The sequence below is a fragment of the Peromyscus leucopus genome, chromosome 5 (assembly GCF_004664715.2).
Source record: "Peromyscus leucopus breed LL Stock chromosome 5, UCI_PerLeu_2.1, whole genome shotgun sequence".
Classification (NCBI taxonomy): domain Eukaryota; kingdom Metazoa; phylum Chordata; class Mammalia; order Rodentia; family Cricetidae; genus Peromyscus; species Peromyscus leucopus.
The window spans coordinates 97288809-97305678 of NC_051067.1; the positions used below are offsets into that span (position 1 = coordinate 97288809).

Genomic DNA, 16870 nt, shown 5'->3' on the forward strand with positions numbered 1-16870 from the left:
AGGGCTATCTATAAATGGAAAATAAGTGTGTTAGGCTCAGGGACATCTGACAATCTTACTTAATGTTACCTAGTGGTTGGAATGTTTGGGTTGTCAGATACTTCCCCCATAGATGCTGGCCCATCCCTGGGTGGTGGTATTTTATGGCTTTTCTTGGATCCAGGTGTTGCCTGTCAGTAAGCCTGTCACAGTAGTTCTGTCTGGGCCCTTAAGCCTGTCATGGCAACTGTGTGGTCAAGCTGCTTTGGGCCCCCTACATTAAGATGTTGAGTTTTATATTATGATTACAATATGACCTTGGGGATATTGCTGGAAATGTCTGGTCTGAAAGGGAATTCTGATTGTGTATTGTCAAAAGTTGTAGAATTTGCTGGTTAATTTTAACTGTAAACTTAGACACAATCTTAAATTGGCATGGATTATATGGTGACCTGTAGCTAGAGTTTTCCTGTCTGGCCCACAGTCAGGATAAATCTTTGTCTACCGCCAGTCCCACAGCTGCTTAGACACAACCAAGTAAACACAGAGACTTATATTGTTTAAACTGTTTGGCCTAGTGGCTCAGGCTTCTAGCTATCTAGTTCTTACACCTTAAATTAATCCATTAATCTATACCTTGCCATGTGGCTCGTGGCTTACCAGTATCTTCACATACTGCTTGTCATGGCGGCAGCTGGCAGTGTCTACCTCACTCAGCCTTCCACTTCTCAGAATTCTTCTCTTCTTGTCCCGCCTACTTCCTGCCTGGCCACTGGCCAATCAGTGTTTTATTTATTGACCAATCAGTGTTTTATTTATTGACCAATCAGAGCAATTTGACAAATAGACCATTCCACAGCAGTGACCATTGCTGCTTGACAAGGTTCTAGCATTTTGATTTTGCAGATCACAATTCTCCAGCACCCTTTTACTATCATTTTTTAATGGTCCTCAGTATTATGCCTTTCCCTTTGGGGAACTTTGTGTGGCCATTGAAGGATGAAAATGTACACAATGGTAGCACCTGTAAACAAAATAATTCTTTGGAAAAAGTCTCCACCATCTCAGAACCATGAATCTCATTGTCCCATCCAAATTACACCAAAACAGGAAAGTTAGAGATTTACTAGACACACCTGACTCCAAGGATGAAATGCCTGTAATTCAGATTCAGAGCCTGAGACCATTAAGGACAAGAGTTCAGTTAACATAGAGAAATCAGAATGGTACAGTATAATGGGAAAAGAGTAAGATATTAGGCCCTTCCCTTTTGGGAGTGTTACCCAGGGAAGAGGCCCCTGTAGTAAGACTATGCCATGGAGGGATCCAATTAGGGAACAGCACAGTACTTCTCCCCTTGAAGAATGACTGTTGCTCTTAAATTATAGTATGCCCCTTCTGGTCGCTAGAAAACATCCCTTTCCCAAGGTCAGGATTTGGATAAGTTCCTTTTGCTAAACCAGTCATTGTTCTTATTTCTGACAGGAGGAATTTGTGGCCCTGCCATTAATATGTAACTGGTGTATATTGTCAAGGTCAATGCTAGATTCCTTAACCCCTGATGTCAAGCAACATGCCAGCTCACATGTCCCCTTTCTTCCATTTAATCCTATGTGCAACTCTAGAATATAAAAAGTGTATTCTTTTTCAATAAACACTGCTGGCAGCCATCCAAATTCACCCTCAGATCACATGTCCTCCTTCCCCCAAGACTCCACACATCCTCTTTGGGACCTGAACCTCTGCAGAAGCAGGTGTCTGGCATAAAATATCTTGGAAAGTGTTTGAAAGTGGTATTATGTAGATAGGTTGACCTATGTGCACATATGTGTTAGGTTGTCTGGATTGTTGATTGATATAGAATAATGAACCCACTCTGTGTGTCACTGTACAGAGACTGAGACCCACATTTTTCAAGAGTGAGGAAAGAAGAAAAGGAGACATTAAGTATGTCTTTATTCCATTTTTGTTCTTTTCTGTGGATGTTATGTGATTAGGTTTTTGAATTTTTTCATTCATGCTTTGTAAATGATAGATTGTAATTTAAAATTGTGAGTCAAATGAATGTTTTTCCCCCAAAGTTACTTTGGGTCAAGTTATTTTATCAGCTTAGCAGAAATGAAATTAGAACACTATCCTGTGTATTTCTCAAAATTAAAAGAATGTAGACATCAATTCATGGATATCTGCAAGCTTCCTACTGAAACACACTTTTTTTTTTTTTTTTTTTTTTTTGAGATAGGATTTCTCTGTAGTGTTGGAGCCTGTCCTAGAACTTGCTCTATAGACCAGGCTGGCCTTGAACTCACAGAGATCCGCCTGTCTCTGTCTCCTGATTGTTGTAAAATATCACACTGCGGCCTTTGCAGGTTTGAGTCTAGGTGAAAAGACAACCACACCATGCAGATGCAGTGGGTGGTGGGTGGCACCATGGAGAATTACTCACACAATTCAGACACTGCATTCATGTGGAAAGTTTTGTTGGGGGGAAGGAAGAAAAGAAGAGAGGATAGAAGAGACAAGAAGAGAAAGAGAAAGGGAAGAAAGGGAGGAAGTGCACACTACCTCATAGCGAGAGAGAAGAGAGAATGAAGGGGGTAGGATTTTTTTCTTAAAGAGGACTTTACAAAAAATGGCATGATTAGGATGCTGGGTAGATTCCTAAGGGGTTGGCCAGAATGCTAACACTGATGAAACACACTTTTAATAGTGAGCCCCGACATACAAGTCTGAGTCCTTTTCTGTGCCACTCATTTATAATTTCCTTACTGCTCTCTATTGCTTTTAGTTTTGATGCCTGTGACTGTGCTAGGTGGTGGAACTGGCTTGTTTGGCCAGATAGACAGAAAGTCAGCCACCAAGTGATGAGAAAGTAGAGTTATATTGGTAAGTTGATGCAATAGTACTGGTGAACAACTTTAGACAACTGGGATTGTAGGCATTAGTATTCACTTAACATGATGATTATTTAAAAATTGACATTGGAAAAACATGAAGAAAAGTTTGAACATGTTGTAAAATGTCCAAATACGTTATAAAGAAGTTCATAACAAATAACACATTCTTAAAGGTCATTTCTTCTAGAAAATGGTGCTGATTCCTGATGTCAAAATGGAGATTATTTATAATATCATGTTCTTTTTAGATTGGAATAAGACATGGGCAACTACCTCAGTCTATTTTGCAATGCAGTGGAGATCCTTGCTAATAGGTTTTCTGCACATCCTCCCACCCCCCATAATAGGTTTATTTGCTGATGCAGTAAGCCAGATCAAGCAGAACTGAAAAAGTATAACAACAAGTTTATTTGAGCAAAGCAACTTCTGGGCAGGTTCTCCAGTCCTAGAGATGGAGGACAGAGAAGCCATGCTCTCAAACAAAGACAAGGGGACTTTATAGGTTGTAGGTGAGGGATGATGATGTGCCCACCACTAGCTGGGTTTGTGCCCAAGTGTGGCCAAAATCTGGGCACTTAAGGCGGGGACTTGAGTGGCTAGCAACTTCAAGGGAGGAAGCTGCAGTAGCTGCCAAGAATGTAGAACTGGGCACTTTGACTCCTTTCCTTTGTTCAGAGACTCTTTGAGTAAGTGCTGTTTGGAGAGAGAGAGAGACAGGAATGAGGCTTTTGGTATCATGCAGGGGCAAGCTGGAGGTTCCAGCTGAATGCCTGCCATGGAAATCCCCCCCCCCATTTAAAAAGGTCACAATGTGGTGGTATTGTGTTCCCCAAAATATTGTGTACCCTGATAAATTTATCTGGGGTCAGAGAACAGACAGCCACTAGATACAAAGGCTAGAAAATAGTGGCACTCACACCTTTAATCCTAGCACTCCTCAGGTAGAAATTGCTCTGGATCTCTGTGAGTTCAAGGCCACATTGGAAATGGCCAGGCATGGTGACACACACCTTTAATCCCAGAAAGAGAGCCTTTAATCCCAGGGAGTGGTGGTAGAAAGCAGAAAGGTATATAAGGCGTGAGGACCAGAAACTAGAAGCATTTGGCTGGTTAAACATTTGGCTGTTTAAGCTTTCAGGCTTTGGAGCACAGTTCAGCTGAGAGCCATTGGGATGAGGACATAGAAGCATCCAGTCTAAGGAAACAAGACCAGCTGAGAAGTTGGCCAGGTGAGGTTAGCTGTGGCTTTTTCTGACTCTCTGATCTTCCAGAGTTCACCCCAATAACTGGCCCCGGGTTTGATTTTATTAATAAGAACTGTTAAGATTCCTGCTACATCACACAAATGGGTGTGATCTTTTTTTTTCTTTTTCTTTTATTTTATAATTAATTTAATTTTACATATCAGCCACAATTTCCCTGTATTTCCTCCTCCCACCCCCACAATCCACTCCCCACATTCCCACCTCCTCCAAGGCAAGGTCTCCCCTGGGGATTCAGCCCGGCCTGGTAGATTCAGTTGAGGCAGGTCTAGTCCCCTCCTCCCTACACCAAGACTGAGCAAAATGTCTCAGCATAGGCCCTAGGTTCCAAAAAGCCAGCTCATGCACCAAGGACAGGTCCCAGTCCCACTGCCTGGGGGCCTCCTAAATAGTTCAAGCTAATCAACTGTCTCACTTATCCAGAGGGCCTGATCTAGTTCCACGGGGGCTCCTTAACTATTGGTTCACAGTTCATGTATTTCCACTAGTTTGGCTATTTGTCCCTGTGCTTTTTCCAATCATGGTCTCGATATCTTTTCCTCTCTCTTGCCGATTGGACTCCTGGAGCTCCACCTGGGGTTTGGCTGTGGATCTCTGCATCTGCTTCCACCAGTCACTGGATGAGAGTTCTATCATGACAGTGAGAGTGTTCGGCCATCCAATCACCAGAGTAGGTCAGCTCGGGCTTTCTCTCGACCACTGCCAGTAGTCTATTGTGGAGGTATCTTTGTGGATTTCTGGGGACCTCTGTAGCACTCTGCTTCCTATTCCTATAGGGTCTTCATTTATCATGGTATCTCTTCCCTTGTTCTCTCACTCTGTTCCTGATCCATCTGGGACCTCCTGCTCCCCTAAGCTCTCTTTCCCTTGACCCTTGACCTCCATTACCCCCATCCACTTTGCTCATGTAGATCTCATCAATTTCTCTGTCATTGGGCAATCCCTGTGTCTTTCTTAGGGTCTTTCTTTACTAGGTAGCCTCCCTAGAGTTGTGAGTTGCAGTCTGGTTATCCTTTGCTTTACATCTAGTGTCCACTTATGAGTAAGTACATACCATGTTTGTCTTTCTGAGTCTGGGTTACCTCACTCAGGATGATTTTTTCTAGTTCCATCCCTTTGCCTGCAAACCTCATGATGTCATTGTTTTTCTCTGCTGAGTAGTACTCCATTTTGTATATATGTACCACATTTCTTTTATCCATTCTTCAGTTGAAGGGCATCTAGATTGTTTCCAGGTTCTGGCTATTACAAATAATGCTACTATGAACATAGTTGAGCATGTGTCCTTGTGGTAAGATTGAGCATTCTTTGGGTATATGCCCAAGAGTGGTATAGCTGTGTCTTGAGGGAGATGGGTGTAATCTTAACCATTGAATGCAATGTGAACTTGACTACTAAAGAGAAAATGCCTTCCACTTTGTGACATCCACAAAACATTTTGGCCTCCTTATAAGGTGGACAAGTACTTAAAGTACCCTAGTTACAAAATCATATTACACTTAGACTCACTTTCTAACAGAAAAGAGAAATGGTTCAGGTGTCACTAATATAGAGCTTCTTGATCCACTAGCATGACCTTTCCATTTATAGAGGAGCCAAGGAAACTGAAAAGAAAGGAAATACTGAACTCTGGGCTAACATTGTAAGTAACCTGTTTCTGAGGTCCATATAACTTGTAGGAGGATCACATTCTCCATTAACATTCTACCTTAATGTTCATCCATGGATGGACTAACATTGTCATTAGGTCCTATCTGAAGTTTATAACAAGGATTTCCCATTTTGATATAAAACACCTATGTCATGCTTCAGATGATTGATAGCATTGATTCCACCCTGATACTAGTAGGAAGCAAGAAGGAAAATGACGTTATCATAAGCTTAATATTAATTATAAATTGACTTGGAATTGACTGGATCACAGAAGTACATTCAAAATGACCTTACTGATTGGAACACATCAACATGCCCTACCTTATCACTTCTGGAATAGAGGAAGCGGGTACTCAGCCAATGGTATCACTATGGGACTCTGTCTACCTCATTGTGCAGGTTCAACTCCTTGTTTCAATATAAATCTTTTTCCTTAATGCGATCCAGAGTGTTTTGCACCCTTCCCACCCATCAGCCCTGGACTTCCCTGTGGAATCATGCTGACTGCATCCATATTGTAGCTTTTCAATTGTTTGCAAAAATCATCATGAGTCGTTTTTAATACTTTTCAAATGCCTTGATTCATAATGTTCTTAGTTTTCTTATTGTAAATTAAAAAAAAATCTTTGTGAGACTGTTACTTTGTAACATGGATTTTGTGTTAATCTAATGTGTTCCTTGGTCATTGTCACGGATATTTGGCTTCAGAATTCACTTTCATGGTTTGAATGTGAACTATCCTCCACAGTTCATGAGTTTGAATCCTGGATTCCAAACTGGCTGTGATGTTTTGCAGTTTTGCAGCCTATAGGAAATGGAGCCTCCTTTGAGAAATGGATTGCTGTGGAGTACTCAAATTTTATATCCATTGGAAATTTCTGTTTGCTCTCTCATTTCTGACCTTGGATTCAATTCTGGAGCCTATATTTTCATCACTGTTTGCAAACTTTTCCCATCATATTAGAGTATTTCCCTCTGGAACTATAAGCTATAATATACCTTTCTCTCCTTATATCTCATATTGTTAGTTATTTTGTTGCTGCAAAGAGGAGCTAACACAAACAGTTTTCTTATATTCTGCTATAGGACAAAAGTATATTTTTGTGTCATTAATTTTTGAATCTAAGTGTCAGGACTCAGACAAATCTCTCATTCATATAATCAGCCATGTCAGTGCCACAGGTACTAGCTTATACTCAACTAGTTAGCTTTATGGTTCCTGTGGAATTGTCCTTACAGACAATTGTGAGCTGCCATGTGAGTACTAGGAATGGAACCTGGGGCTATAGGAAGAGCAGCCAGGGTTCTTAACCACTTTGCAATCTGTCCAGCTTCTCTATCACACTTTCAATAAAGTGAAATAGACTACCATACATAGGAAACTGGAAATAGGAGGACCATGGGAGCATCCTATAAGAAAGCTGCAGGAATCTAGTGAGTTGACCTAAAAGAGAGGCCATGTTTGCTACAGCTGACATCTGGAGGAGTGGGAATACCTAAGCCCTTTGGAGTCCACACACTTTCATCTTGATCTTAAGATGCTGGACAAGGTGCTACAAGATTTAGTCTTTGCCCAGCTGGATTTTGTTCTTACTTTGGTCTGTTCATTCCTTGTTATGCTCTGATTCTTTCTTGTGGAACAGGAATGTTCATTTTGTGCCATTGCATGTTGGAAAATAAGTCTCACTTAAGGATATAATAGACTGTGGTCCAATAAAAGAGTTGAAGAGACATGAAGTGTTAAATGAGAATGGCAGTTATAGACTCATATGTTTGAATACTTGCTTCCTCAGTTGGTGGATCTGTTTGGGAAGGATTAGAGGTGTGATGTTTCTGAAGGAGGTTTGTCATACAAGGGTTGGGCTTTGAGACTTCAAAAGCCTCTGACCGTGCCCAATGTGTTCTCTACTTCTTGTTGGAGGTTCACAATGTTAGCTCTCAGCTTTTCTTCTGCCATGTGTTTACTGGGCCATCATGGATTCTAATCCTGTGGAATTGTAAGCCCAATGTAATGCTTTCTTTATAAATTGCCTTGGACATGATGTGTTTCATCACAGCAATAGAATAGTGACTATACAGAAGTGTTCCATGGAAGAACAAAACACTGAAAAGTCACCCCTTCCAACTAGAGAGACCAGGGCGAAGTTTGTTATAACTTTAGCTTTAGAATATCAGTCCCATGCCTTTGAAGGTAGGAGTGATCCAAAGATTGACATGTCTAGACCTCCATGAAGAAGCAATGCTTTAAAAAACATTCTCTTTTATTTCTAACCAGACCAATATCAAATTACTTGGAAACTCCTTCTTCTATAGAAGACTGTCATACTCGGATTAGTTGTCCAAGGTTCGGAATTAAATATATATGCATCAATATTATATAAAGACTCAATATGTATTATACATAGTGGGTTGAGGTCAACTGGGGTTCCAGACTAGATCTTTCTCAAATAAAGAAAAAAAATCAAAATTATGTGCACCTTTAAAATAATTTAGGTCCTTTTGAGATGGGTCTTACTTTGGCAGTGATTATGTCAACCTGCATCGTCTCAAATTCATGAACATCAGCCTGCCTTTGCCTCTCTGTTGCTAGGATTAATGGCATGTGCTGGCATGCTTAGCAATATATTCAGTTTTGAAAATGATTGTGTGAGCACCAGTGGCAGACACTTGAATTGATTTTAAGAGGTATTATATTATTCCAATTCTCCAGTGCTCCTTTTCCTGTATGTTACTCTACATTTTTTTAATCTTTTCCAGTGTGTGTGTGTTGGCTATTTAGCACAGGCTTTAAAATTCATGGTGATCTTCCTGCCTCCGTGTCTGGATGCTTGTATTAAAAGAATGCACTACCACATCAGCTTGAAAAATAAGTTTTATTTTTTATAAGCGGTCTTATTTTTTTAATAAGTTGTCTCTCTTTATATTTATTTGTTTGTTTGTTTATTCATTTTACAATTGGGTTTTAGTTGTTATTTTATGTATATGGATGTTTTCTAGTATTTGTGTTTTTACACCCCATTCATGCATTGTGACCAGGGTGTCTGGTAGATAATGTCTGAACCCCTGGAACTGGAGTGACAGATAGTAGTGACCTTCCATACATAACTTGAGTGCTCTGGAAAAGCCTTCAGAACTAATAACTGCTAAGGTATTTTCTAACCCAAGTTTTCAGTTCTTAATAATATTTCCTGTCCAAGGCAGACTAGTCAATGGGTCAGTCACCTGCTGTTGATCAAAAAGTGAAATTCTCCTCCCTGTGAGAGAATTAGCCTCAGAAAGGGATGAGTTCCTTAACTGTTTATTGAATAGAATATGTTCAACCCTGATACCATATACATGCAATGAACAAAAATGAACTCAGACAGTTGTATTCCTATATTTCAGCCTATGTATTCATGCATACTTAACAAGAAAGAAGTTTGAAGGGAAATATATGAAAAAGTATAGATTGAACACAACAAAGAGGGAAAGTATATACTAGCTTTTTATTATAAACATATAGAAATAAAGTTGAAATAAAAAAGTGCAGCTAGGGAGGTCACTCAGCTATTAAGAGCACTGGTTATTGTTACAGAGGACTCAGGTTGCCTTCCTAGAACCCACATGATAGCTAACCATTTGCTGTAACTCCTGGACATGGCATCTGCCACTTTATTCTGGCCTATGTATATAATGTGCACAAACTCATGCAGGCTAAACACCCATATAACTAATTAAAATAAAGGTTAAAAAAAGAAAAGAATGGAATTCTCTGCAGTGATGTCAGTGCCCTAAGACAGCAGCCAGGGATAGTTAAAACGAACTCCTACTGGTCCTACATGGATGTAGCTGTGGCCTTCCTCTGAGCCAGCTTGCTCAGAGGCAAAATAAGCCTAGTTCTGATGTTACACTAGCTCACTAGAACCATCCAACTAAGAGCAGCAACCACAGTTCTGGAAAGTGACATTTCCTTCATATTTTCTCTATTGTGTTCTCTGTCCTTTGTATTTGTGAGAATTGTGGCATTTGTGAGAATTGTGGCACTGGTACGTCTATCTTTTAGATCAAACATCAAGATTCACAGGTAGCATAGGCTCCAAAGCAATCTACTTTTACAGTGTCATTTAATTGATTTTCAGCTAAGACCTGTGGTTCAAGATGAATATGCCAGTCTTTTCTTCATGTTTATAATTTATACATGTTCCAGCATGATTTTGAGGTAAGGATGTCCCTAAATTCCTCTGTTTTTACATTGTGATCATGTTCAGAAGTGGATTTGTTAACTGAGCATACTTTGGAATAGGCAGAAGTCTACACAAATGTGTTCATACTCCCTAAAAAAAATATTCATGCTTCCCTTTGTTTAGGAAAAGCGTTGCTTTGGAAATGACTCACATGTTCTCATTGTTGCCTGCAGGAAAAAAAATCTTTCTTAGGTCTTCTGTCTTGGCTGTTGTGATGACTGTTCTTGGTAGTCAAACTGTTTACCTGTGGAATTAACTAAAACCCAAGGAATTGGGTACTACACTTATGAGGGAAATTTGTAATGAAAGGTTTTGAAATGAGAAGACCGTTCTTTAATTTTGTTCATTTGAGGTGATAAGATACACCTTTTGCAGCTTGCTGGCAGTGTACACCTTTAATCCTCAGGAGGCAGAACCTGTCAACTTTTCTTAGTTTGAGACCAGCCTGGTCTTGTACAGGATGAGTTCCAGGGTAACATAGATAAAATCTGTCCTAGAAAAAAAAAAACAAAACAAAAACAAAATCCAAAAATCAAACAAACAAAAAGATCCACCTTTAATCTGGATCATACCTTCTGGTAGCAGCCTTCATATAATAAAGGATATAGAAGAATGAAGCTCTCTCTTTGCTTGCTTGAACTAGCTCTGCCTACCAAATTCATTACTATACTAGCAATAGAGCCTACTTCTCCAGAATTCTTTTGTATACTGAAAACCAGCAGAGGCATCCAGTCTCATGGACTTAACAACTGTAACATTTTTCAACTTTCCATTGGTAGACAGCCATTGTTGGACTTGCTGGATCACAACTTCTGAGACAGTCTAATAAATCCACTTTCTACATACGTGGTGAGAGTGTCTACCAGTCCTGTTCATGTAGAGATCTTTGAAAATTGCAGTTGTGCTTTTTTTTTTCATTTGCCCACTGAAGAAGATATACTGGTTAACATTAGTGTTCATAAAGGTATTTTCCTACTTCCATTTCTCTCTAATTATTCATTTTACCACAAAGACTACACTCTTTACTATTATTCATTTGTCAAGAGATTTACCTGAATTTCAGAAATTAAAGTCAAATCAATGGAGCCATCATACAAACTACTAATGGGAGAAAGACCAGTCATCTTGTTTGTGATCTGGTTCCTGCTTTTCTCTCATGGTTCTTTGAAGTCTTTGTGACAATCAGATAAAGGTACCTGCAATTCACCTATCTTCATCATAAAGCTATAGAACAAACAACTCCTTTTGTGTCCTAAAATCTCTCTTTGTTTGTTAATATTCTGGGTACCCTTCTACCTGTGTGGGACAGGGGAATCACTTGACTCCACATTGTGTAATGGAATGTGCAAGCTAGCCACATAGTGTTCAGGTTGGAAAAGAGAAAGTGCTTATGGAGTGCAGGAAAATAGCAGGGTCAGCTGTTAGAGCCAGGAACAAGTGCTGTTGAAATGCAGATCTTTGCAGATCTTCGATGAGTCCAGGTGTAGGGTGGAAGCCAGGGTCAAGAAACACTGGGATGTTTCTTTAAGCACAGTGTAACCCTAAGGGAAATGCTCTTGTCACTCAGGCCTTACCAGCTAGTCAGGGCCTCCAGGAAGACCTGCCTGTCAGATGTGGTGTAGTTGTCTTCCTGGCACCAGGTCACAGTCTTGGCTTTGTACCACAGCAGTCACCACTGGTTTTGTATGATGTTCTAAGAGTACCACTGCAAGGAGCTGTGAGGAGTTCATGGGCAAGTTCGAAGCCTGGACTTGGTGAGGGGCTGTGCTTCTCAGATAGGAAGGATTGAATTGTGAGCTGTGGAAGCCAGTGTGGCAGGTACTTCCTGGAGACTGGGTGGAAACCTGCATCATGAATCTATGAGTTGTGAGGTCCCATGCAGTCCTTACAGCTCAATGGACCCAGGCACAGGCTTTGGAATTATTTTGCTCTGTGGGCTGTGTCTATGCAGAGCATTGGGAACAGGGAGCTCTGTGTGAAAATATTGTAGTCACCATCAACATTTTTTTTTTTTTGTGCACCCATGGAAAGCAGGTTCATAAACTGGGAGAGGCCTAGTTTCACTAGTATCTTGTAGATGCTCAGCACTTTACTTTTAACATTTAGGTGTAAGATCCATTTGGAGTTAATTTTATGGAGGTTGTAAATGGCATTCTTGTGTTGGGTAACACTCTACTTCTAAATGTCGATGTAGAAGAGTAGAATTGATGATACAAAGGATTTACTAATGCTAGGAGATAGTAAGTCACCCAAAGTAGAATTTACCAAAGGGAAGACTGCCTCTAAAATTCCCCAGAGATAAGTTGTATGCTAAATATGCCAGTTAGAGATTAGGATGCTAGGGTACATATTTGTTCATCAGGATTTTCAAGACATTAGGCTCCAAATCATGATAAAGGAAACACCCTGATTTACAAACCCCCACTAGGCCCATCCCCATATTAAGTATCAGGCCTCTAATGAGCTACTCAAGAGAATGTTATAAGGTTACAACCAAGATTAAGGCCTGATATGCCATAAAGGTCCAGTTTTCTTTTTGAAAATAGCATAGTTCTGACAGATGGGCAATATGACACTAGGTGACAACTATTTGTGTTGAAGGTTTACTTGATCAAGCAAAACTTTCTTTTTTGTGAAGCATTAATCTACTTAATCAATAAAAACCAGGAGTCAGATATTGGGGTAAAGACATGGAAGATCAGGGAACTGGAAGCAGCTGCCAGTTGCTCCCTCCCTCAAACATTCCTCAGTCCAAAGGGGCCCCAGATCTTTTCTCCATCCACTTTATATTCCTGTCTCCACTGTCTGAGTGCTGGGATTAAAGGTAAGTGCCACCACTGCCTGGCCTCTATGGTTAACTAGTTGCTACCTCCACCCTCTGATCTCCAGGCAAGTTTTATTTGTCAGAAACACAAACAAAATATCACACAACATTTCCCCCTTTTAGTCTAAATGAAAAGTAAAGGTTTTAACTAATATAGAAAAACTTTATACAATAAGTACAATAACTATATACAAATATATACAGGTAATAAATAATTAACAATGTCTAATCCATTAGCATTTGACAAATACAGAGAAAATACTCCATTATCTCTCCTTTCTTGATGAGTCCAAAGTGTTGTACCTAATTTACTGTCTATCCCAATTTGCATTACCAACCCTGAACCATCTTTTTATGTCTCTCACCCTTATACTCTTTACTCCTCTTTAGTGAGTTTCTTTTCTGAGTCTGGTAACATGGAAAACTGTAGCATGAATAGCTACACAGTCTTACTAATAAAAAACCCGGAGCCAGATATTGGGGTAAAAACTGAAAGGTCAGAGAGGCAGAGTAGTAAGCTACTAATTCTTACCCCGATAAAATCCTCCAAAAGATCACAAGTTCCTATTTCCTCATACCTTATATACCTTTCTGTGTCCTGCCATATTACTTCCTGTGATTAAAGTTGTGTGTCTTTCCTAAGCAAAGATATGAGATCTCAAGTGCTGGGATTAAATGTGTGTGCCACCACACCTGGCTCTGTTCCTAGTTGTGACCTTGAACTCAGATTCAGATGGATCTTTGTCTCCCAAATGCTAGGATTCAAGGTGTGTGCTACCACTGCCTCATCTCTATGTTTAATATAGTGGCTGGTTTTGTCCTCTGATCCCAAACAAGCTTTATTGGGGTATACAATATATCACCACAGAAAACTATAACTATATAGTCTTCAACTCCATCAGAGACCTGAGAAGAATATAATATTACCTGAGTAAATAAAAGTGCAGAGCAAAAGGCTTCCAAAAACAAGAAATGACAGATACATTACCTGGAGAGTCACCTAGGGTTCCTCTGCAATGTTGGAGCATCTATTTTCATCCTGCTGGCCTAGAATATCTGACAGACATTTCTGTGAAGCAGGAGTTTTGAAACACTGTCCTGCCTTGTCTTGGCAAGGTTCGGCAGTCAGTTTGTTTGTGTCCTGCTTGTATAATTTGGACTGAGGCAAGGACACTTTCACCCAGTAGCTAACTTTTGCCACAAAGACAGTAAATTACATATGGAGTTTCTTCAACTGCCCATCTTCTTCTTTGAAGTAGGTTGGTGCTGCCAGGAGCAGACATGTCTCATTGTCATTAAAAAAATATGTTATTAAAACATCTTAAATACCATATTCTGTAGATCTCTGAAGTGTTTGAAGACCACTTCCCTATCTAAAATAGATCTCTGTTTGGCCTTGAAAACATAACCTAACATGACTACAAGTTTGATTGTAATATGTGACTGTAACCTGCATTTCTTTATTCTAAATAGTTTGGGATAATAACTTTTAAGGACTAGAAATTTATATTACATTGTTAGATGAGCTGTATAGGTACAATACCTTGAATAAAAGTAGATACATATGTACAGTATGTTCTAACAAAAATATCCTTAAATTTGTATCAATATACAAAAATTCATATCAATGTAAAATATTTAACTAGTAGTTGCTTTGTTAGTTTAAAAGTAGATTCAATAATCTACCTTTTATCTTATCATTTTATGACATGTATATAGTATAACAAAAATAACCTCAAATTTGTATCAATATGCAAAAATCCAAGCCAATGTAAAAATATTTAAAACTAGTAGTTGCTTTTGTTTTGTTTTAAAAGTAGATTCAATAATCTACCCTTTTATCCTATTCTGTATCCCATTTTTTCTTTTTAGAATGAGATCCCCAAGTCTGATGTCCATTGTTCAGCTTTTTTCCTGATCATTACCAATTACAACTTAAAACCAACCCCCTCTAAAAAAAATGACAAATATCCATAACCCATTAAATGACTGAAAACCATCCACTCCACCTCTTGGGAATATGTGCATTGTGTTTTTAAAATTACTTCCTGCTGTTTGGGAGCCACAACATCTTTAGGGAACCATCAAAAAATTGGGATAATTGTCAAGTCCTGGGAGAACTAGCTATATCATTTGTTGTCCAGTCTTTGTATAAAGGGAAAGTGTACAGCTTGTCTCAAGTCCTGGCTATGATGATGGATCATCTCAACTAGCCATCTCGAAATTGCCCTAAGCAGTTTGTAGTCCAATGCTGATCTTTAGGTGGTGTTGGTCATCTTAGTTGCATTACCATACTCCTTGTGGAATCATCATTGTAGGGCCCCATTCTCCTTTTGGAGACGTCAAAGTTAACTGTTAGGCATGGTCACTGTTCACTGCAGAAAACTTAAACATTTTAAATGTCATATGTAGCAGATTTCAAAAAAATTAAAGGACCACAATTTGATATATATATATATATCCAGAGCACAAAAACTTAATTCTGAGTTATCTGATAGAGACTCAAACCCAAAATCATGTATAGGAAGCCAATGAAGCCTTTCTCCAGAATTAGTACTCTATAGGACCATTAATATCATGACAAAAAGTTTAATATATATGTATAATATATATGTATAAATCTGATAAATTTTGATATAATACTCATACCTGAAGAAAAGTTTTAAAGTGCCAAAATAAAGCCAAAGGATAATGAGATTAGTAGCAATAGAATAGTCCTGTAATTTTGGTTTTTCTTCTTTCCCATATCAGATGGCTCTTCTGATATAAGACAGATTTTGAATTTTTCTTTTTACAAGCATGCTTGGATTTATAAGGAGAGAGCCACACTCCAACTCCAAAGCCATCTTTAATTTTTAATTTAACTGGACTACAAAAAGATCATTTGTATTGCATGTCTGTAGAGAACAGCAGAAACAAACATTTGGGAAGATTTATGAAATTTAGTCCTGTTGGAAATGTGATATACCAATAGGCCAATTTACTCTTTTTCTTGGGACATTTTTTTCTTGGATGATTTGTCCTTTTTCTTCAGATGTCTCATTTGTCCAGTGTTCTTCAGATTCCTTAGCTGGATGCTTTCATTCTCCTAGAAAGATGAAAACAAACCCTGCCTCAACTCCAACTTTGGGGAGTTTCCCTTTTGACAAGTTAAATCTGATCAAATGAAAAGCATTTGTTAGTTTAGAAAGTTAGTTTAGATTGAGTGGCCATGCTGTTTAATGAACTGTCCCCTCTTCTAACCAAGAGGTCTCTGTTGTTCGAATCTAATCTTTATAATATTTGCTTTATGGCTTTTCCTGAAATTTTTAATTTTTGTTTTATTTTCTAAAGCTGTTCTATCATTCAGAGCAGTTTGATTTTTTTTTTTTTTTTACAATAGGCATTAGGTCCTTTACTTGCTCTGGGGAGGAGTTTCCCTACAGTGACAGGGAATGACTGAACCAAATTTGACATGGGGGCCTGCAAGAGGCCTCCAAGGCATTTCCTGATGGCGAAGGGTTACTCTGTCCTTTGTTGATCTGCATTCATGAGGGGCCTTCTGTTTGGATTATTCCTAGAAAAAACATTGTTTCTAGGAATGCCCTGCCTACAATCCCCTTTTAGATGATCTCATTTGCCACAATTAAAACACCTGACATTTTTATTTTTCTTCAAGCCTCTGGAAATTACCTCTGCTATTCAAGCTTCATCATAGTTATGAGGTTCAATATTGACTGTATCTCAGATCCATTCCTCAGTGGGTGCTGATCTTGCCTTTAAAGGCCTAATTACCCTTTTGTATTGCGAATTAGCTTATTCAAAAGCCAAAAATTCAATTAATATTTGCCTAGCTTCTAAATTTGATATCATTCTTTTCCTCTAAAGTCCAGTTCAGATTTTGCATCCTGTGTTCTTGTGAGTCTCCTCATATCTGTCCCACCTACCAATTGCATAGAAATTAAAATGCTTTTTCCTCAGTTTGCAATGTAGGTACCACGTACAAACACACAGAAATTCTACTAATGCTGACTTATCTCGGCTGGGTAAGCT

At 39.0% G+C, this 16870-nt stretch overlaps 1 protein-coding gene across 2 annotated transcripts in view; it reads left to right on the top strand.

Annotated features, from left to right (window-relative positions):
- The first annotated feature begins 8740 nt into the window (after nt 1-8740).
- Nucleotides 8741-16870, top strand: part of LOC114710602 (zinc finger protein 120-like) — a 36326-nt gene continuing 28196 nt past the window's right edge. The window contains exon 1 of one of the 2 annotated variants that reach the window (XR_005091658.1): nt 8741-9989. Coding sequence is in view for 1 of the 2 variants with exons in the window: in XM_028894775.2 (XP_028750608.1) it covers nt 9969-9989 (21 nt within the window). In the remaining variant the exon portion in view is untranslated. The remainder of the gene's footprint in view (nt 9990-16870) is intronic. The other variant, XM_028894775.2, reaches the window with a different exon arrangement.